This window comes from Pleurodeles waltl, chromosome 7 (genome assembly GCF_031143425.1).
Source record: "Pleurodeles waltl isolate 20211129_DDA chromosome 7, aPleWal1.hap1.20221129, whole genome shotgun sequence".
NCBI classification, from domain to species: domain Eukaryota; kingdom Metazoa; phylum Chordata; class Amphibia; order Caudata; family Salamandridae; genus Pleurodeles; species Pleurodeles waltl.
The window spans coordinates 1,128,275,894-1,128,297,938 of record NC_090446.1 but is presented as its reverse complement, the minus strand read 5'-3'; the positions used below and the strand labels follow the sequence as shown (position 1 = coordinate 1,128,297,938).

The following is a 22,045-nucleotide window of genomic DNA, read 5'->3' as shown; positions in this document are numbered from 1 at the left end:
AGGACACTGTGCTTCACAGTAATACTTAATTTAGACAAAACGGTGCTGTTACAGTAATGTACATGGCCATGTACACAGGCCCCAACTATGTGATTCTTACAATTAAGACCCGCTTCCTTGTGTACTCACGCGGTTACAGTCCTCCAGAAAGCTGGGAATGTCACTATCTGTTGGCTGGAAGCTGGCTTGGTCACAGGGCCTTTCATCCTCCATGAGCAGCAATCCCTCTGCATCATCGCGAGAAACTATAGTGGAGGAAGAGAAGGGTTTGGCATTAAGAGAGGAAGCGTGCATAAAACACTGATCATTCTCTCTATTTAATGACACTGCCAGCTCTGTGAATATCTGGGGCATATTACAGACCTGAATTAGCTTAGAAACCAGGAAGGTCTACTGCTCAGCAGAGTGCTTCAACATTACCGCGAGTCTCACACCCTCTACCCTGTTCTCACCCTGATGCAGGTCATCTCGCAGAGACCCAGCATGGCTGGGACTGGATGGTGGGACCTCAGAACCAGGCCCATCTCCATTGCAGGTTAGTGAGATGTGACAGTTCCAGCCTGTCTCAAGACCCATCTTCTCTGCAAAAACCTGAGGATAAAAAAAATTGAAAGTGATACAACTAGGTAGAACAGAGAACAGGATGAGAGAATAAAGACTGTAAAAAAGTGAAGTTTGTGTGTATACAGATACAGAGGCAGTTGTAGTAGACGAGTTACCAGTTTGGTCTTAGTTAAGCAGGGTGAGGGATTAAGTTAGGGACAGGAAAGTGTGCAGCCAGGCAACTATAGACACAGAAAGACATTTTTAGAGACAGATAGGATCTCACTTACAGCCAGTGCTGCAAGATAATGGACAAAGAAGAAGTGTCAATAACAAGCAGCTATGTATACAGTTGAAAGACAGGCAGATGCAAGATCACACACAGCTATGCAGAAAGAAAAACAGACTCAGGCAGCAGAGGGTACACACATGCAGATATATACACACAGGAAAATACTGACGATGAGGGTGAGGTGCTTGCATATAGAATATTCCATATGAGTCAGAAAGGAATGTACAGTGCTCAAGTTAACCAAGAATAAACAAGAGCAGGATATATTGCAGATATGCACACTTGACAACCCGAGAAAAGATGGTAGTGTGCTTACATGCAGTCATGTACCCAGGCGATAGAAATGCATATAGAGCTCTTGCAGTACGAATGCACATAGGAGGACAGATAAAAACAAGATATGGTGCTTATATGCAGCCATACATACATGGGACGAAACAGAAATGCAGAATACAATTTCCTATTTAATCACTGGGCGGGGTACTCAGAAATAACTGCTCACCTTACTCTTCAGCTCATCCTCCATAGAGAAATACACAAAGCGAATGCAGGCATTAACCAGAGCGTCAATGAGGCGAACAATATCCAGTCTAGCTTGATACTGGGAGGACACCATGCCGATGAAGATCTGACCATTCAGTGCCATTCGGGAATCCTCACTTGCCTCTCCAATGCCTTCTGGGGACATTTACAAAGACAAGAACAGTCACATGGAGAATTTTCAGGAACAGTGGCCAAATGTAGCCTTCATCAAATAAACATGCAAAAAACTAGGCAACAACAGACAAGACCAAATTCAAATGTATATGGGCAAAATTTACCATAAACTAAACAGGTAAGTAACAGGGACACCTTTGAGGTAGGGACTGATACTGCCCTTATGGGAATTATCACTCAAATTTGCCAGAAATCATTCAAATAAGCAGTGATTCTATGGTTGGCATGTTAAATGCATTAACTCTCGCACGCATGATCTTGATGCAAACTATCCTGGGACAGGTACATCTAGCCTACGGAAGAAAACAGTCACATGTCAGAAAACATGACATTTCAATGAACAGACAGCAAGTGTCATCACCAACTAGTTCCACATTTCCGTGGCTCTTTCAAACGCTTAAGTGACAGTAGTCAGCACAAAATTGGACTCTTGAAGTAAAGTAAACACTTTACATCCAAAATTAATGAGAGGGGCCCGAGTGGCTTTCCTTTACTTTCAAACAATATTTTATAGGACATTCCTAAACGAAGCTAAATGTGGATTCCACATTTCCAAGAATTTCTCCACTTTAAGTCTAGAAATATGAATAGGTAAAACACACACACTATAAATTCTGTACAATCAGACTGTCTGCTGAAGATTCAACCATTCAACACTCTATTCAGAGGAGCTGAAAGTAGGAATGCGGGTGGTGATACAGCACCCCCAATATAAGCATCCCGGATTTCAGAAGGTGAATGAGCAATAAAGATGTCTCAAAACGTTGTTTTTACCTGGCCACTTTTGCTATGCGTTCAAAAACAGAGCTCACGTCAGGCTAGGTCTCGTGCCTTAAGGTAACTATAACTTGCACCCCCGCCATGCATAGTATTCTCATCAATATTGTTACTGCAAACGTTACAGTGATATTATCAAATATGTTATAAAAGATGTTATGAGTACTGTAATATCTGGGGTAATTAGCAGTGCATGGCTTAGGCGTCAATATTGTTACTGCAAACGTTACAGTGATATTATCAAAGATGTTATAAAAGATGTCATGAGTGCTGTAATACTTGAGGTAATTAGCAGTGCATGGCTTAGGCGTGAGATAACCATAACTGTAACTGCTGAATTTCTATGGATTTGGGTGAGTAAATTCAGAACCTAACTATAACATCCCTGTAACATTTGTTTTTTTAAATGAATTTCTATTGTTTTTAATTATAATTACTAACTATAACGTTCCTATAACCTTTTTTTAAAGTTAATTTCTAGGATTGTTTTTTCACCGTAAAGTCATTTAAATCACTTTACGTTACTACACACACCACTGCGCATGGCTCCAGAGTCTGCAAGGCACCTCCGATCTCCATGGCGGGAAAAATAATCTATTCATAGTTTTGGTGAGGAAATGGGCCAAGCCTTCATGCTTTGTATAAACATGGTTTACGGGTTACTGGGTGCTTGTCGTTTATGTATGTGTGCATGCATTGTTATTATGAAGCTTGCTTTCGGCACTGACCATAAGCTTTGTGAATGCTGCTGGAGTGTTGTAGCCAGCCCTTACCTTTCCAAGTTTTTACATTTGCTGCTTGTATGAATGTTTTATATACATGTGTTTATCATAGATCCGCCAGAGACGCTGTGTTTCACCCTATCTGCACCATGTGTTTGTATAGAAAGTCGGTGTTGGTTGATATAGGGGAGTTTAGTGTGTACACATGAATATAAAAATAAACATACACACACACACATATATATATATATATATAACTATTCTCCTGACCAAAGGGTACAACATACTTATATACCACTAATGTTTATATGAACATTTAAAGGCATCCACCTATGTATATTTCTAGTTAATATGTTTAAATTTTGTGTAACAAAGGGCCCCAAGTCTCTTTTAGGTCCCCACTGTTCTGACCCTTATGTGGGTTTGGAAAGTCTTCAGTGCTAGGAAGATTTTCTTGAGTTGTAGTAGGCCAGGCCCTGGGCCAACCCCCTATAAGCACTGAACCTTGCCTTTGGCCATGCACAGCAGGGTTAGCCCACAGGGCCTGGCATGTGGCCAGGCCCGGCAGCCTACCCCAAATCACTCATGAAGTGCTTCTTTGTTTGGTAGAGATGTGATCATATTCCTATGCATCAAGAAAGCGTCTCCAAAATTGGCAGGAAACGTGCTTGGGGGTCCTTTTAGTAAGCTGTCCATCTTCCTGGAATAGTTGAGTGGGGTGATTGTTGCATATCACTCATGTATATGGAGTGGGGCCAAAAGGGCAGGGCTTCTATGCCATTTTTAAAAAGTCACAATACAATCTGTGGTCTCAGCAGCAGATGACAAGAAAGAACTAACTTGTGACAGTCACTGCATCGGATATAGCACTTGAAAAAAGCAAAGATACATACACCTCCATCAAGGATTACAGATAATGTTTCACAGTGGAAATACAAAGAAAACACACTTGGTGTGCCTTAACCATGCAGACAATATTAGAATGATTAGTACTTCACAGAAGTGAAGCTTCACCTTGGGCACCTACCTTATTTATATCTGTAAGTGCATTTCGCTGATGTTTAATTTCTGTGAAATGAGCACCGTGCCACAATGAATCCTGCCCTGCATTTTTATCTAATGAAAATACACAGGGTGGATTAAATGTTGTTTTTTAAACAAACGTTGGGGACTGCGGGAGGAGTCTCAAGGCCCCAGGGGTCCAAGCCAGCTCCCCGACTCCTGCGGGAGCCAGGAATTCCTCCCGCAGACAGGAAGATGCGAAATATTCAGCTTCCTGTGTGCGGGAGTAATACTTTCATCTCTTTCCCTATCCGCATGTCTGTGGGCTGGGAAAGAGATGAAATTTACGCTTCCAGCATTTTTGCAGCTCCTGCTTGCTGATAGTGGAGTGTTTGCTTGGTGGGAGCTGTCACAGCTCCCGCCAAAAAACGTAAACAGCTATCTCCCAGTGGATAGGCACTTTGGGAGGTAGCAGGAGCCGGCCCAGGGTGTGGCAGTCCCCAGGGCCATAAATGGCTCCAGGAGGGAGGCCACGTGCCCCCCTCCTTTATTCTGCACGGGCCGGCCCCAGGGAAGTGGCAGTGCCATGGGCCACACCTGGTCCCCCCTTCTTTAAAAATTTTAAAGGCCACAAGGAGGTGCTGGTCCCTGGGGCATGGAGGGTCCATGAGCACCGCACAAAGATGTTCTATCTGTCCCCGGAGATGGTGATTCCCCAGGACCTGGGGGAGTCCGCCTGGACCCCCCCACTATTATTTTTTTGTTTGTATAGCCCCAGGTAGGTGGTGGTCAATGGGGATTTAATAAGCCATTGGAAGGGGGTGAGGAGGATGGGGGGTGGGGGCGTGCACCTGCTCCATTTTTGCTTAATTGCCACTATGCTCCCGGGACTTGGCTCACCCAGGGGCTAAGAAAACAACAAGCGCAGAACATTGCACTTGTCTTTTTTTCGTGCAGATTTTACTGAAGATTTAATTTAAAAAAAAAAAAACTTTTTTGCCCTGACAGGGTCCCAGGACCAAGGCTAGTGGGTTAGGGTATTCGTACCCTGCCTCTTTTTCCTTTTTTGGGGGGGGAGGGGACTTGGTTGTAGCGGAGTCCCAAAATGACTGCCAAAATTTCCTGGCTGAAGTTTTGGCGGTCACTCATTCTTTAACCCTCAATAACTCCAAAACTACTGAATAGATTTACACCAAATTACAAAAAGCACAATCTATATCCCAGGATCTAGCTTCCTGCCAAATACGGTGTAATTCCGTCCAGCGGTTCGGGCTTTAGGTGTGTGTCTAAAGACCCATTGGGAATTAACATGGGAAACACACCTTTTTTGATTCAACCCCTTTTCTCAGCCCCATGTTTGACGGATCACTGCAAAACGTTCCATGTGCAACACGACCCTACAGGACACTTTTTTGGGGAAAATTTAATGACGATTTGTCAAACGGTCATAAAGATATAGCCAGGTCAAAAAGCACTTTTCCAGTAGAAACTAGGTCCTAACTATAACTACCTACGGGCGACTGCCAGCATGCAGTGTTTTGAGGCACACTGTAATGTCATACAACCCACCCTTATTACTTTCCTCTTGAATGGGCGTGGCTCATTTGCTATACTTGTTCTTTGGGTGATACTTTGGTTTTTCACAATCCTTATGGCTTCAGTTATATTATATTGATGGCAGCACCCCCACTCAGAAAATTGCTCCAGCACCACTGCACTACTCCAAGCACTTGTGCCTCATTTTTCAAGACTCAAAACATTACAACATAGATCTCCAAGACAGGAATAGCAGAAACGGGCTTATGTAACCATCTCTTTAGGCAAAATTACATAAAGGACAAATAAATCAAGCACCTCGGCAATGCATACATCTAGCAGAATTGGGAAGCTGTTCACTTTAAGGAAGAAACTCTTCATATTATCTGCTTACCCCATGGAAGCGAGATTAGATTCTATTCTGAAGAGGTTATGCGGGGGCGGGCAATGTGGGTATGCCACTAGGATTGTGATGGACATCCACATGAACTGCCTACTACAAATATATATTTAGGCGTTAAAATAGTGAGTTTGTAGACTTATCAGGACAGTGACATGGCACTATTCACAAGGAGAATGTGCAAAATGTGGACCCACAGTGGGAGTGTTCCTTCTGTGTTTAAACTATGAGCTTGCTTGGATTAATAATGCTGATTTGGCCAAAAGTATTTCCTGGTTTTCAACCTCGTGGTATGCCATGTATTTTTTGTACAGAGCTTTCCCCCATCGAAAATAACTGTTAAAGCACTAAGGGAGAAGAGAGACTGAAAAAGGAACAAAATGAAGGTAAACAACTGGACATGATGGGAATGAGGAAGAGCCATTTGGACGGCGAGGCCTTTTACAAAACACCAGTATCTTGTCAGAGGACTCACCAGCACATTTTTATTTTCAGCTTTAGCTGTCTGATCAACAAGTGGGATAAAGAAAGAGGTAATGGGGGAAAAGGAAATGGGAGAGGGATGGTAGAAACAGGCGAGAGTAAACAAAAAGTCATCAGTTTACAGAACCAAGGATAACATGGATATGAAACATATGACAGAGAATTAGGTGTTATGATAGAGTTGTGGTGAAGCTCTCTAATCGTGTTCTGCTATTGTGTAATTCATGGGGGTGGTGTGCTGTGTGGGTGGGACCAGTCTGCAGCGAGGTGCCCCAGTAATGAGTGGAGTGTGCGTGACTTACAAGTGATTGGTGGCCTACATGTCTTGATCCCTGGTATGTGGATCGAGTGGCTGTGTGCACTAGGGACTGTGCAGTCCTTGTAAACTGACGAGGCAGCCTACTGTAATTGACATACCAGCTCCCTACTGGAGACTATGCAGGTGGTGTCAGTAGTAATGCTTTGTGGGACTCGACAATCCCCACAACAGGGGTGTGGAATTTTTTTAAATATCTATTTGTCCATGGGACAGGTTGCTTTATAAATCTACTTGTCCTGTACAAAAAAAAATCTAATTCTGCTGTTGGTGCCATGCAGTACTGCAACAAATTATGGCATACACCTCAATATATAAGAGCTCAGATAACAGCCTCTCTGATTGTACCAAGATTCATACCATTGTAGGGTTTGAATGCTAGCAATTCCCTTATTTTGCATCTTTCAGCAGATCTATATACTGGGGCTGGAGATAGGGGTAAGCAATAGTTCCTGGCTGAACTGCCATTTTGAGTCTGTACAAACCTACTAACTTGCATGTTTTAGGGGTTTTCACCAGCTCTTCTATAATCTTTTCCCATACTGAGAAAGGTTGGAAATTCACTCCTGATGTGGGTAGAAGTAAAACTTCTTCCAGGGTTGGGAAAAACTGATTGGACGGAAAATGAACCTGTAAACACTCAACAGATTTTCGCATGAGCAAATCTACACATGCGTATTTGCTTGTGATAAAATGTTGTTCACACAAATTTTCTAGGAGTACGATATCCTAGCCTACACGCTATCAGTGCTCATCCTCATTCAGAAATCAAAGCTATCCCTTACGGTGAGGCTATCAGGATTAGACGTAATTGCTATGATAACCAGGAATTTCTGCAGCGGTTGGAAATATTGGAACAACGATTCCGTAATCGAGGTTACTCCAAAACACTGTGGAATAATACCTATAGAAGAATACAGACAGTCAATAGATCGTCCTTACTATCTGATTCAACTCCCAGGAAGCCAGAAAAGAGGGCTGGTTTATCATTCATTACACCATACAGCTCTGCCAGCTCGGATATTTACAAGATCCTAAAAACGAACCGGCATATTTTACTATCAGATGAAATCTTAAGAAACAGTCTCAAGAACAGACCAGAAATTATATACAGTAGGGGACGTACTTTGAGGGACCAATTGTGCCACAGTTTTCTACCAACCAACAATCACAAATGACAGTTGGATTCCACAACATCCCCAGTTTTTTTTTAAATGTGGTCATTGCAACATATGTGAATTTACCATGGACAAAACAAAATCCTTTTGTTATAACACAGGTATAACACATCACATCAAACAATTCATTAATTGTAACACAAGATTTGTCATATACTGTCTCGTTTGTACATGCAAATGAATCTACATAGGAAGACCCTTTAAAGAGAGGTTACAAGAACATATTAGGGCCATAAAAAAAAAAACAATAATGATTACCCTTTTGCTGTACATTATAACTTGGAACATCCTCACAGAGAAATGTTGGATATCAAAACACATGGTATTGCCACCCTGGGCGGATGTCCAAGAGGTGGCAACAAGACTCTCCGCCTTAGACAGTTAGAAAGTAGGTGGATTATCAAGCTACGGGCGGTAGAGGAGGGCCTAAACTCTCATAAGGATTTACATGTTTTTTGTAGCTATCATGATCTTTACACAATATTACTTTTCCCGACCTCTGTCTTCCAGATAGGGTCTAGATCTCACACAGTTCGCCTGCCATCATGTCACTTTGCGTTTTTCACTTAGTAATACAGATTTTAGTAAATTTCCCAGGGCACAACAGATGTGCCACATACAGATAGCATCACATACATATTTTATATGAAGTATAGTAGAATATATGTCTGTAACTAAATTCCTTTGGTTGACAATAGGATGTTGCATTTTCTTTGTTTGCAATTTATGCTTTAATTTTGTCATTAACTCATGTTGTAACGAGATTCATTGTACTATCTGTGGCTGTCGATGTTTGTGACTATAAGAACAGTCTTGGCTTAATGATCTTTTTCCAAGCAACCTACCTGCTGTTTGACACTCCTGGTCGAATGCTTATTGATGTATTATGGAGGACTATTATTGTCATGCACGTGTGTCCATAACTATCACAGCATACTGTGAATGTTTGGTCACTATATTAGGACCACAATATAGTAGTGGTGCTGTGGGCTTTACTATGTTTAACTTTCCTTTGTCTTTCTTTATATCCACACATCTTATCACAACGTGTTTCATTTTATTTTATGTCCCTTCTATCCCTTCCAATATGGCTGCGTGTCCTTTTTTCATTTCCATTGCCTTGAGCCCAGTTTATTAGCAGCCATTCAGTAGGGCACACGCCGCTATAGAGACACTGCACCATTAGGACTTGTTTTGTTACTAGCCAGCAAGATTTCACCTCTTCTACATTTCATTAGCTACGTATCGGGACACAACATGCTGCTGCCCATTCATTATCTTTGGCTAGTTTTCGCGCTTCTACACATTCGTCTCAGTACTTATAGGAGACATCGCACGGCCTCTCAAATAGTGCAGTCCCCCTTTACTTATTGGTATTTGTTTTGCTTGCGCATTTATTATTATATCTGCCTCCATTATGCGGCTGCCCATTTACGATTATTGGCAGTTTTTTGCGCCTTTCTACATCTGTCTCGACATTATGCAGAGAAAATGCGCGGCCTTTCTGACTGTGTGGTCCCACGTCATATATGTTGGTGTACTTGCGCACTTCTCAGTAAAACTGCCCCCTGCATGGTTTTCTTTTTCTGGGTACATTATAGATGAGCATTTTACTTACTCCAATTGACTCTTGACAACACTTTATCCTAATTAATGGATACCCTTTTACCTTATACTGAGTGCTTTTAGATATTGATCATCACTTCACCCCTTTCCTTGTTTCAGACTTATCATGGTCCTTGGAAGTTTTTTCTGCCAATACTTCACCATACTCCTAGAGTTATTTGGAGTCTTGCAAATGTATAACAAAAAAGGATAGTGATCAACATCTAATTTGACGTTTTTTCGCTTAACTTCAACATACCATTCACTCAATCTATGCATTATAGGTATGCTTAACACATTTATTTATTTTATCTTTTGATGTTAACATATGACATCTGTTTTTGTCACCATCTTCTCGATCTATGCTTTTGGGCTTTAGGAGCACCAATAATCTGTGACTTGTTCTGCACCTTTCTACTTGGGGCACAGTATCACTGCCTACTGCATGCAAACAGCACCGTGCACACATTATAAACACAGTGGTGTTAGTATATATGTGCTAATAGTCTTTAGTTTACATACATAAAGTTGGGTGCTCACATCGTTGTAATCACCTCACCTATTATTCTTGGGCCTTTGGGTTTTTAGATATGTCTCGACTCCACTATTAGACGTAACACCATTCTTTAGACAGTTGGAAACATATGACTGATATATCCCATATATATAACATTATGTTCACAGCCTTGAGAAAGTCATTACTGACGAAACACGTGTCGGCTGTTGATGTTTGTGAACACAAGAACTGTTGTGGCTTGATGACATCTTTCTCAGCTACCTACTTGCTGGGGACACGTTTGGTTGATCGTTTATCAGACTTATCACGGAGGATTAAAAGATACCATTTTGAACCTGCGATGTGCCATGGTTTTTCTTCTACTATCTAATCAACTGTGGACTGTTTTGGGCTCACAGCTATCACACCCTGTGGCTGGATCCAACTTTAGCGTATATTTTAGAATTGCGCACCATTTATACACAGCCACAATCTGCTTCCCTTGTAAATGATATCCTAACCTATGTCTGTAAATTCCTGTGAATTAATGAAAGTTGTAAATCTGCATTAATGCAAGGACATATACCATGGATGCACGTTTGTGATTTTTTTCAAAAATATTACAATTCTATCCCTCTCTATTTATCAGCTGGCTTCACTGTGAGTGACAGCGTTATCCTCTTTCCCACGAAGCATATTAGTGAACATAAGGTAGTTTTATTCAGTGCCAAGAACTACTGTGGCAATGTGTGCTTTTTGAGGCTAAAAAATATTTTTGCTCTTTGCCAATGTTTGTTATCATGGCGAGGACCAGGCAACTCCCACAACAATAACGTTTTAGATAAAACATTTCAAAACAAGAGATCCATTGACGAAAAAACAAAAGGCTGACCCCCAATATCAGACCTATGGGGTTTGCCAATGCTTGTTTATTTTCATGTTCCCCATAATCTTGTTGATATTGGTTACACTGATTTGTCCATTAAGAATATTTTTGGAAATACTAGCATGCATCAATACATTTTACTAAATGATGCTTCAAAGAAATGGTACCTAAAATTCCAGAGGAGTTTAGCATAATTTTTTTTTCCTTAAGTGCCTTTTTAATGAGCATTTTATATTGAACCCAAAGAATCACTCTTGCTTTCAAGCTTTTGCAAATATTTGCATCTAGCATTGTGGGAGCATTATACGTAGCCTCTGATTGTTAAACTTTGCAAACGTGTATACACACTTGAATGCTGGAACCACTGTCAGTGGTGCAGTCCAAGCTTACAACAATTTATTAGAGTGCTCATCCTAATAATAAAGGCTTTGCATCAATGAACCATGAATATAAGTTTGAACAACGTTAACATACAACAACATTAGCTGTGGACAATGCCCTTCCCTGATCCATAATATGGTACTGTAAACATGCAGTCAAAAGGTTGATGCTGCAGGGGGTTGAGCCTACTTGTCCCAAGGACAAAATAAACATAAAACCTTATTGTCCTTGATCCCAAACAATATGTCCTGGGTTTCAGGCTATAGGAATTCCACACCCCTGCCACAATATCATATGCCAGATGAAGGAGACAGATGGCCGGCTGGCATGCTGCTGCAGTGAAGAGCACAGTGACAATGTAGTACCAAAGCTTTTGGGCTACTAGTACTGCTGTCTCCTACCTAGTGAATCGAACCGGGACTGACCACTCTTGCTATGCTTCAAATCTCCTTAAAAACAAGACAGCTGTCTCCTGCCAGTGGGGAGCCATGTGCGTCTCTAGTGGTACCAACTACTCACCCTGCCTCTCCACAACTCACCCCTAGGACAGAAAAGTTTGAACTTTGGTCATAAGATACCCAAATACCTAGAGCACAAAGTCGACTTAAGTGGCTAGCCTCACTGGGGATAAATATTCATGAGAGGAAGAAATCACCTTGGAATACATGTTGCAACCACTGCAGCTAGGCACTGTATGAACTGTTGCTACCCCTCTCTTTGTTTACAATGCTAGTAACTTGAAGGGCCCTGAACCCAACACCAGACCCGCTTCTGGAGGCCCCTGCAAAGTGATGCTTTGTGTGTGAGCCAACGGGTTCAAAAAAGGAGGCTTGCTTTGATGGTTAATTTGACCTAGCACCCTTTCCTCAACCACCCTGTGGACATAAATGACCTCAGCATTTGAGACACTTGCCTGCTTTGCTCTCTATACAGTGCTGTGTCAGGCTGGCTTGGGAGTGTTGCCAGAGGAAGATGTAGTCCTAATCGTGTTCAACTCTATTCCCTCGAAACACAGGAACAAATCATATTACAAGTGTCTCCTGCATTGGTAGTATTGCTGTGGTAAGGGCAGCACCACTGCTCTACTACTTGCAGGCCTGAGGCCAACGACTTGGTGCCTCTTGCAGCATTCACTCCACTTTTTTTTATGTCCGTATATCCCTTTGAATGGTTGATATATGAACTAGGCACAGATTGGTGTGCCATTTTCTTTTCCTGCCCCAGAACTTATTTTAACGCCCTGAATAAAACTCCTCTTTCAGGAGCACTTAGTTGCATAAGTCTAACAGCTGGCTGCAGCTCCCAGAACAAGGACAAAAATCAGTCTGGAATCCATCATAAAAGATGTATGCCAGATTAGTTCTATCTTGTTCAAACTTGACTCTAAGATATTAGAAGTCTCCTCTGAAGTCCACTCGATACACACAGAGACCTTAGTGCTTTACAAGCAGCTTGACACCACTGACCGAACACTTGATGTTGAAAACTGACTAAATAAACTCCCAAACTATATTCTAAACAGCTGATGTCTCTGTTGAAAAGTGACGGATCTTGAAGATCGCTCACAGAAACAAAATATCAGTCTATTTGGAGTACCTGAGATGCGGGAAGGCAAAGATAAGCCAAGCTTCTCATCTGATCTTCTGAGACTGCTCTAGACGACCTTTCCGTCTCCTTTGGCATCTCAAAGAGTGAATCATATCAGACAGAGACTCTGAACATGTTACGGCTGCCTGAGGGCCATGAATGCATGTCTCTTGCGCCATCAATATGCATAAAAAATTACCAATGCAGCAAATAATAAAGGCCCATCTATTCTGGGGGAACATCTACATATCTGCTGATTATTCAGCAGAAACAGATTATAGCACTTTGACCTCACATGCGAAAGAGAGGCTTTTAATTTTAACTCATAGATCGTGCGCTAACAGCCAGTACTTAAGAGGAGAGGAATATGCTGAGCCCATAGCCCTAGAAAATGTCATTGATCTTTTGGATAAACCACACAGACACTAGTGAAGCCTCCAGTGGTACTCCGCCTGCTGCTTCACATAGACTACACTGCAGCAAACACCACAAGTTATTCGAGTCAGACCCCTCCTGCGAGGGCTGGATTTAATCAAATTGTGAATCACCTACCAGGGACAGGGACAAGTCAAGATCTCCCTTCAAGAGTGTGACATGCAACTTGACAAGGTTGTCCACTGTGGAGCCTTCAAACTCTCTTCAGGTTATTCACCTGTCTTGCTCACTCCCATCCAGGGTGTCTTCCTCACCTCATCTCAGTGCAGGACTTCAGAAGCTCCTCTTTGTTAGTAGTGTTCTACTAAAGATGTTTCACGCTGTGCATCTCTCAATGATTATTCATGAAGTCAGTGGAGGACTTTGAGATGCTATGGCATTCTATGCATTGATGATATTGTACCTTGTTTACAGGGGGGGAGGTCATGTTCTACAGCATGTTGCTGGTTGATGTGCCTATGTGTTCTAAGCACCACCTGGAGCCCATCAAATGTTCTCTGGGATGCTTTAGGCTCCCTCAGCAGCTTCATAGTTAAATTCTGAACACATTTCTGGCAGGCATCAACCTAGATGTCCCGTTTCCACCTCCAGTTACCTGCCTTGCATTTTGGATCCCTAGACCCTCAATCTAGGGTCCTTGACTCTTGCATAAGTCACTGCTTCACTGGTCTACCCCCTCAGCCATCACCTGTTTCACTAGAGTTTATCTCTTGGTCCAAAGATACCATACGATCTGGTCTGCCTGGGGATTCTAACCCTGCTTCTACCAGTGCCCCTGTCATAGGACTCTTGTCATATGGAATGAGACTGCTGGATTCGGGAGGCAGCACCTTCGCATGTGGAGAACTGAGTCTATCCTACACCGTCTAGTAGCTATCGGCCTAATCCTTTCAGCTAGCTAGCAGCACCTCAACCAAACCCAAAAGTAAAGGTGATTTAAGGCAGCCTGACACAAGCCAATCTCTGATTTCTCAGTGAAGTTGTGGTAGAACAGATCTTACCCCTTTCTCTCAGTTACCCAAGTCTCAAACATGTAAAGACAAACAGAAGCTGGATTTGGTTCAATACATTTATTGAAGCAACTGCATTCTATGCAAAAAGGCATGAATTGTGATTATTAAGAAGATGAAACACAACACAATTATCACTGTGACCAGGAACGTGAAACAAATAGAGTCCTAAGATCCTGTCACACTATTGAATACAACATCCCTAACTGCACTACAAAGCTACATGAAAGCATTAGTCCTAATCTGCCCGTACTAGTCTCTGCAAGGAAGCCCCATCCCCATACCTGAATAATAAGCAGGGGGTTACCTGTTGGGATGCTGGCAGTCCTCCCAAGTGGATGGAACGAGCAGGCCAAGTTCAGCAGAGCTGCGACGACATGGCACAGTGTGAGATGGCTGGCTGGAATGTCCCCTCTAACCTGGTTTGTGGCAGAGTGTTGTTTTATAAAAAAAAATGTTGTCGTTCTGAAAACTGCTCTGATGTGCTAATGCATCTTTCCAGTGTAAGGTAGAAATTGTGATCTTGTAAATTATCATGTAAAGTCTTGGGCAGAGCACAAGATGAAATGCTGTATAAAAGAACTAATAACAAACTCTGCATGAAAGGGCAGCAGAAAAAAATAATAAAACATCTCCGCTAAAATTAATCCATGCTAAAATAATAAAAAGGGATAAATGAAAGGAAATAGGCATAAAGGCACAGTCTGCAGGCCCAAAGGTAACATAAGTGTGTCCAAGCTAAGCGATAAAATAACCCCACGACACCCCCTGCTTTCATGGAGGCTGAATGTACAGGCTTTTCTGGATCCTTCTCTAATAGGACTATTATTTTGCTGATACGCAAAGAAAGGAAGACCCATTGGATTGCCCTATCTCCCAATTTCTTTGATAAACGTTGACATAAAAATTCTAGTGATGATCTTAGCAAATAAATAGTGCAGAGTATCCACAGCACTAATCCATTAGACAAAAGTAGGATTTGTACTTGGTCAATCGACCAGAAACCTTCATAGGATGCATCTTTTGGCACACCTGCACCTTCTCAGAAGATGCTCTGCCCATACACTTCCAACACAGAGAAGGCAACCATCAAGTACAATGGGGATATCTCTTACGAACACTGAAGAGGGTGGGCCTAGGTGTAGATTTAATTTACAAGGTACACTGGTTACAGGATACCCTGGTAGCTTCTGTTACCTGTAATGACATTTTACCCAGGCTAATCAGTATTATGAAGGGGACAGGTCAGATTTGCCCCTTGTCAACCTTATTGTTTCTGTTTGCCTTAGCACCTCTGTCAGCTGCGATTGTTCTTAGTCATCTGTTGACACCCGTGCAGGACAGATTAAAAAGTTTCCCATATAGATTACATTCTGCTCTCCTTTTTACAACCTTGCCATCTTTGGTTTTCTCATTTGCTAGGTTTTCATGCTACAGAATCAAATGTGGGAAATATGAGGTGCTCCTGCTGTCACCTGTTACCTTTGAATGCAGCCTCTATGGCTATCACTAGAGATGGAGACCTAAGGGACTCACCTACTTTGGCATTCGCATTACTAGGAGACTAGACAGAATAGAGGTGGACAATCTATTTCCACTAACTCCAAAGACAACAGAGCAATTTGCTAGCTGGTCCCCTCTTGATCTATCTTTCTAGGATAAATGAATACTGTACCCAAATACAAATACAATTACGTTTTCAGAATGCTTTCCTTGTTAGTCTCCAAAATGATCATGGCACATATCAACTCCAACATTAGGGTGTAAGCATAGGGGGCAGAAAACCTAACCTAAAGATGCATAGGCTATCCGCACACACTGCTTCGGAAGGACTTAGACATCCTCACATTGCCATGTATATTTTGGAACACCGTGTACCCAGATCTGCTTTTTCTTACATTGCCCACAAAAGATAGCCCTATCAATAGTCACTGAAAGAGTGCTACTGCATAGTACGACAACCAACATCTAGTGTACATACATAAATCTATACTTCAGTCTTTGACCAAACCCATGATTGGTATCATGTTTGCCATTTGGGGTACTGCACATAGACTGCTCAAGTTCCATTTATTCACAAGATAGCGCTAAATAAACTGTAGGCTTAGAGATGCAAAATTAGTTAGGACTCGGACAGTAGGGCCAATTGTATTTGCTGAGAGCTTAGGCTTCTGAGACGAATGAAGCATCAAGGTTAGATAAGAAGGCACAACAGTGTTCTTAAAGTCTGGCTTTAGTTCTCACCTAGTTGTAGTGTGGCATAGACAGGGGCTTAAGCACTCATGATCCCACCACCTGCTATCTACCTTGTTCATTCAATGGAGGCATTGGTGGTTTAGACAAGATGTGTGCTGGAGCTTATGCACGAGGCCAAGCACATTTGGGAACCCTGAGGTTGTTAGGTGGGATAGTAAGGTATGGATAAGTTACTTACCTGTAAATCCTAGTTCTCTTCCAGGGGTATCCTCATCAAAGTCATAAACATTGAATATTCCCGCCCTCGTGCAGGGACCCCGGAGCATACATAAAATACACACATATAAAAGTATGAAATATGCACGAAAAGAAAATATATATAGCATTTGTAGTAGACAGATTTTCATACTAAACTCATATATACGTGTGTATAACAGCAATGCAGACTATCTTCATAAACAGGCTAAAATGCTTTATTTCTATGGAGTTTTTTTTTTTTTAAACAGTCCTTTTCAAAATTACAATAAGAGAAAAACTTTCCAAAGCCCCATAGCTGGGCCCAGGGAAAGAAGCAGTAGCAACATCAGTGAAAAAAAGAGAAAAACTACATTGAAAACAATGGAGCATTATTAGCCAATAGGCTGCCTGCAGGTTAACACAGGAGAACCATAAAAATTCTGGCACTGTGCCTTTAAGACCCTGAGCACCTCCAGTATTCCACCATGCCTCAGGGGTGAAGGAGAGGTGACAGTTGGTTCACAGTTAGGTCAGTACTTTTTTACAGTGACAACTTGTGCAGCAGATTCGAAAGATAGTGTGTCCTCCACTTCTAGGAGACTTGCGTCCGGGGAGGAGGGTGGGTTGTTTATGACTTTGATGAGGATACCCCTGGAAGAGAACTAGGATTTACAGGTAAGTAACTTATCCTTCTCTTCCAGGGGATCCTCATCAATAGTCATAAACATTGAATAGATTAGCAAGCCCATCCCTTAACTCTGCGGACTGTCTAATAGAAGTGCAGGAAGAGATATGTATTATGCAAACAAATTTCTCAGAGATGCTTGCCCAACTTGGGCGTCTGCTCTGGCATCTGAGTCCAAACAGTAATGCCTAGTAAATGTATGTACAGACTTCCATGTAGCAGCCTTACAAATTTCAGAGATTGGAACATTATTAAGGAGGGCAGCCGTAGCCGCCTTTCCTCTTGTCGTATGAGCCTTAGGCCTAGCAAGTAGTTGTTTGTTAGCCAATTGATATGCAGTAACAATACATGAAACTATCCATCTAGATAAGGTTAGTTTTGAGGCTGCCTTGCCTGTTCTCAAATGACCGTAATTTACAAATAAGTGGTGAGATTGTCTAATTAGTTTGGTTTTATCAATTCAAATTTTAGCACTCTTTTCAAATCCAGGGAGTGCAAAGCTTTCTCCGCCGGAGTATCCGGATTGTGGAAAAAAGTTGGTAGTGAAATAGTCTGATTGATGTGAAAATCTGACACCACCTTCGGTAAGAATGATGGATGAGTTCGTAGAACCACTCTATTCTCGTGGAAGACTGTGTATGGTTCTTTGGAGGACAAAGCCTGAATTTCACTGACCCTCTTGCGGAAGTAATGGCTACCCGAAAAGCCGTCTTCCACGTAAGGTATTGCAAAGAGGCTTTGTGTATAGGTTCGAAAGGAGGGCCCATGAGTTTTGATAGTACTATGTTTAGCTCCCATGGAGGGGAGGGTTTTCGAATGTGTGGAAAAACATTTTTCAAACCTTCTAAGAAATCCTTGACTACTGGCCTTGTAAAAAAGGATTCCTGAGAAGGTGACTTACTATAGGCTGTAATGGCAGATAAATGTACCTTAATAGATGACACTTGCAGACCCGATTTTGCCAAATGGAGTAGGTAAGACAGTATGACCTCCTCCTGAGCCAGTATAGGATTCAGACCTTGCTGATGACACCGTATGTAGAACCTCTTCCACTTGAATGCGTGGAAGGTCGTCTGGACTCCTTTAAGATGTTCATGCACTCCTGCGAGAGCCCTAGGTGCCCATACTGCAGGAATTCAGGAGCAATGCCGTCAAGCTAAGAGAGGGAAGGTTGGGGTGAAGTATCCTGCCTCCCAGCCTGCAAAGGAGATCCGGTCTGCACGGCAGCCTCCTGTGAGGCTGTTCTGATAGGTTGAGGAGATCTGTGTACCAGAACTGACGAGGCCATTGCGGAGCTATGAGAATCATTCTGGTGCTGGATCTGTAGAGTTTGTTGATCACTGCAGGTATGAGGGGAATCGGTGGAAAAGCGCAGAGAAATATCCCTGACCAGTCGATCAACAGGGCATTCCCTCGAGACCCCGGACAGTAAAACCTGGACGCGAAGTCAGGGCATTTCTTGTTTTCCTCGTCTGCGAAGAGATCTAATTGAGGCCGACTCCATTGACCGAAGATGTCTTCGACGACTTCGTTGTGAAGAACCCAATCGTGGGCGTCCTCGAGATTTCTGCTCAGGAAGTCCGCCTCCACATTTTGTTGCCCTGGTAGGTGAACTGCTGTAAGAGACATTCCTCTCGCTAAGAGCCAATGCCAGATGGCCTGAGACTCCAGAGATAGGGGCAGGGATCTCGTTCATCCTTGTCTGTTCAGATAATACATTGTCGTCGTATTGTCCGTTTGCACTAGAAGAGATTTCCCCTGAATCAATGGAGCAAAAGACTTGAGAGACAGATGAACTGGTCTGAGCTCCAGCAGGTTGATGTGGTACTCTCTTTCGTTGTCGGACCACAGGCCCTGAGCTTGAAGGGAACCCAGATGAGCTCCCCATCCTTGAAGCGACGCATCCGTTACCAGAGTGTCGGACGGGATTAGCTGGTGAAACGGAACTCCTACTGACAGGTGATGTCTATGCATCCACCATCGTAACGATTGTCGTGCTCCTATCGGAAGACGCATTCTGTCCTCCCAACGGCCTGTGCTCTGGTTCCAGTTGTTTTCCAGCGCCTCTTGAAGAGGCCTCATATGTGGCCTGGCATTCGGGACAATGAAGATGCAGGAGGCCAAGGAGCCCAGTAGAGATGTCACCTGACGGGCCGACTTCAGAAGGTCTTGACACTTTCTCGCTATTGATAATAGTCGTTCCCCTGAAGGATACACTCTTTCGAGTTCTGTATTCAGTATTGCTCCCAGGTAGTGGAGATTTTGCGTTGGAATGAGGGTGGACTTTTGGTAGTTGACTTGTAGACCTAGGGATCTGAAAACACTGAGCACAATGTCCCGATGGCTTTTCGCCTGCTCCCGAGAGGAGGCTTTCAGTAGCCAGTCGTCTAGGTATGGGTAAATGAAGATTATCTGCTTCCTTAGATGCGCCGCTACCGTTGCTACGCATTTTGAGAAAACGCGAGGGGCAGATTTTAGGCCGAACGGAAGCACCTTGAACTGATAGTGCTGGGAGGCTATCCAGAAGCGTAGGAATTTCCGAAGCTTGGGAATGATCGGGATATGAAAGTACGCGTCTTGCAGGTCTATGGAGCACATCCAGTCTCCTCAATGCAGCTGAGGGAAAATCTGGTGGAGAGCCAGCATCCTGAACTTTTGCTTTTTTATGTACTTGTTCAGTAGTCGTAAGTCCAGAATCGGTCTGAAAACTCCTTCTCGACCTTTTTTTGCTACCAGAAAGTAGTGGGAGTATACTCCATTCCCTCTGTGCGCGACTGGGACTATTTCTATAGCTTTTTTCCATAAAAGGGCATGAGCCTCTTTGCGTAATAGGCTCATGTGAGCCGGATTGCATTTGGTTGGTGGCAAGTGAGGAGGTTGTCGGAAAAGAAGAGAGTACCCATTCTCTACAATGTTCAGCACCCATTTGTCTTTTGTTATGCCACGCCACTCGTGAATGAACGCTGTGATACTTCCCCCCACCGGAGTGGTGCACGGTGTTAAGGGAAGCGAGTCCTCATTGCTTTGCAGGAGCTTTGGGTGTGGACTGCTGAGGTCTGCTTGACCCTCGGTCTCTCGTGGCCTTACGAGATTGGAAGTGTGGACGCCCTTGCCTCTGTTGTGGCCTCTGGGACCAATGAGGGGCTTGAACCCTCTGCTGAAAAGGGCGCCTGTCGTAAGGTCTATACCTTCGCCTGAAGTCCTTCCTTCTCTCCAGGCCCACTGCTCTCATGGTGTCCACTTCCGCCTTCATACGCGCCATCTCCTCATCTGTGTGGGTTCCAAAAAGCGAGTTTCCATTGAACGGAAGGTTTAGGATACGCTGCTGCGCTTCCTGCTTCAATCCTGTAAGTCTCAGCCAGGAAGACCTTCTCGCACAAACCCCATGCGCATAACCATGTGCTGCTAAGTCTGCCCCATCTGCTGCTGCACTGATGACCTGATTGGAGACCAGACTCCCCTCCTGAAAATCCTGCCTGTACTCCCTAGGTAGCTTCTCTGTGAACCTGCTCAGCGAGTCCCAGAGTGATCGGTCGTATCTGCCTAGGAGTGCGGAAGCGCTGGAGACCTTCATCATGGAAGCCGCCGTGCCACAAATCTTCCTCCCCAGAGAGTCCAGGTGCCTACTCTCCTTGTCCGGTGGAACCGTGGAGAATGATGCCACTGAGTGCGTCTTCCGGGCTGCGGCCAATATTACTGAGTCCGACGGTGGATCAGTCCTCAGAAACAAAGGATCTTGCTCAGGTGCCTTATATTTCTTTAAGATCCTAGCAGGAGCTGGTCTGAGGGTGGCTGGTGCTAAAAAGGTGTCCATGGTTGGTTGTAAAAGACCAGGCACCAGCGGTAGCAATTTCTTTGAAACCGCTCTATGTTGCAGGGTTTCAAAGATCACGGATGAGGAGGTTGAAGGTTCCGGGACCTCTATATTCAGCTTTTGTGCTCCCCTGAGAAGCACCTTGTTAAAGGTTGTGATATCGTCCACCGGGGAAACTCTAGCTGGTGGTGAATCCGTTATTGTAGGGGAGTACTCTCTTACTGAGGACCCCGACGATGACCAAGAAGGAGACCTTCTGCGACGGCGTGACCGTGATCTAGATCTTCTCTGGGAGCGTGACCTGCTCCGAGATGTTGTAGCGGCGCGTTGAGGCCTAGTGGCCGACTGGCGAGACGCAGAACAAGCCCGTCCTGCCCGCGCTGTTGGCGATGGTGTTCTCAGGAGAGAAGCCGAAGGTGAGTACATCCTCGAGTATTGCGAGTTTGGGTAGCCAGTCGTTCTATTAAGGCTCTCCAACCACCTTGGCGACAAGTTGATGGGCGAGACATGCCCAGACGATGCAGCTCTCGACCGCCCAGATGAACCACTCCTTATGGAGACCACCGGATATGTTGGGGTGGTCTTATCTGCCGGCGGTAGCCGACGCTCTTCTCCTTGTAAGACAGGCAAAACCTGTCTCGACGTCGACAGTTGCAACGACGTCGAAGGGAGTGACGTGGGTTGCTCTGGTCTCGACGTTGAGCGCCTCAACGGTGACCAGCGGTCCCTTGACCGCGACCTGCTTGA

General features: G+C 43.7%; 1 protein-coding gene across 9 annotated transcripts in view; it reads right to left on the bottom strand.

Moving 5' to 3' along the window:
* The window catches only part of TMEM94 (transmembrane protein 94), a 543,968-nt gene that overhangs the window by 132,004 nt on the left and 389,919 nt on the right, over positions 1-22,045 (bottom strand). For 7 of the 9 annotated variants that reach the window (XM_069200150.1, XM_069200148.1, XM_069200147.1 and 4 more), the window contains 3 exons: positions 1,338-1,513; positions 453-591; positions 130-245 (listed from right to left, as the gene is read on the bottom strand). In XM_069200150.1, coding sequence (XP_069056251.1) covers positions 130-245; positions 453-591; positions 1,338-1,513 — 431 coding nt within the window. The remainder of the gene's footprint in view (positions 1-129; positions 246-452; positions 592-1,337; positions 1,514-22,045) is intronic. The other 2 variants (XM_069200153.1, XM_069200146.1) reach the window with 1 other exon arrangement.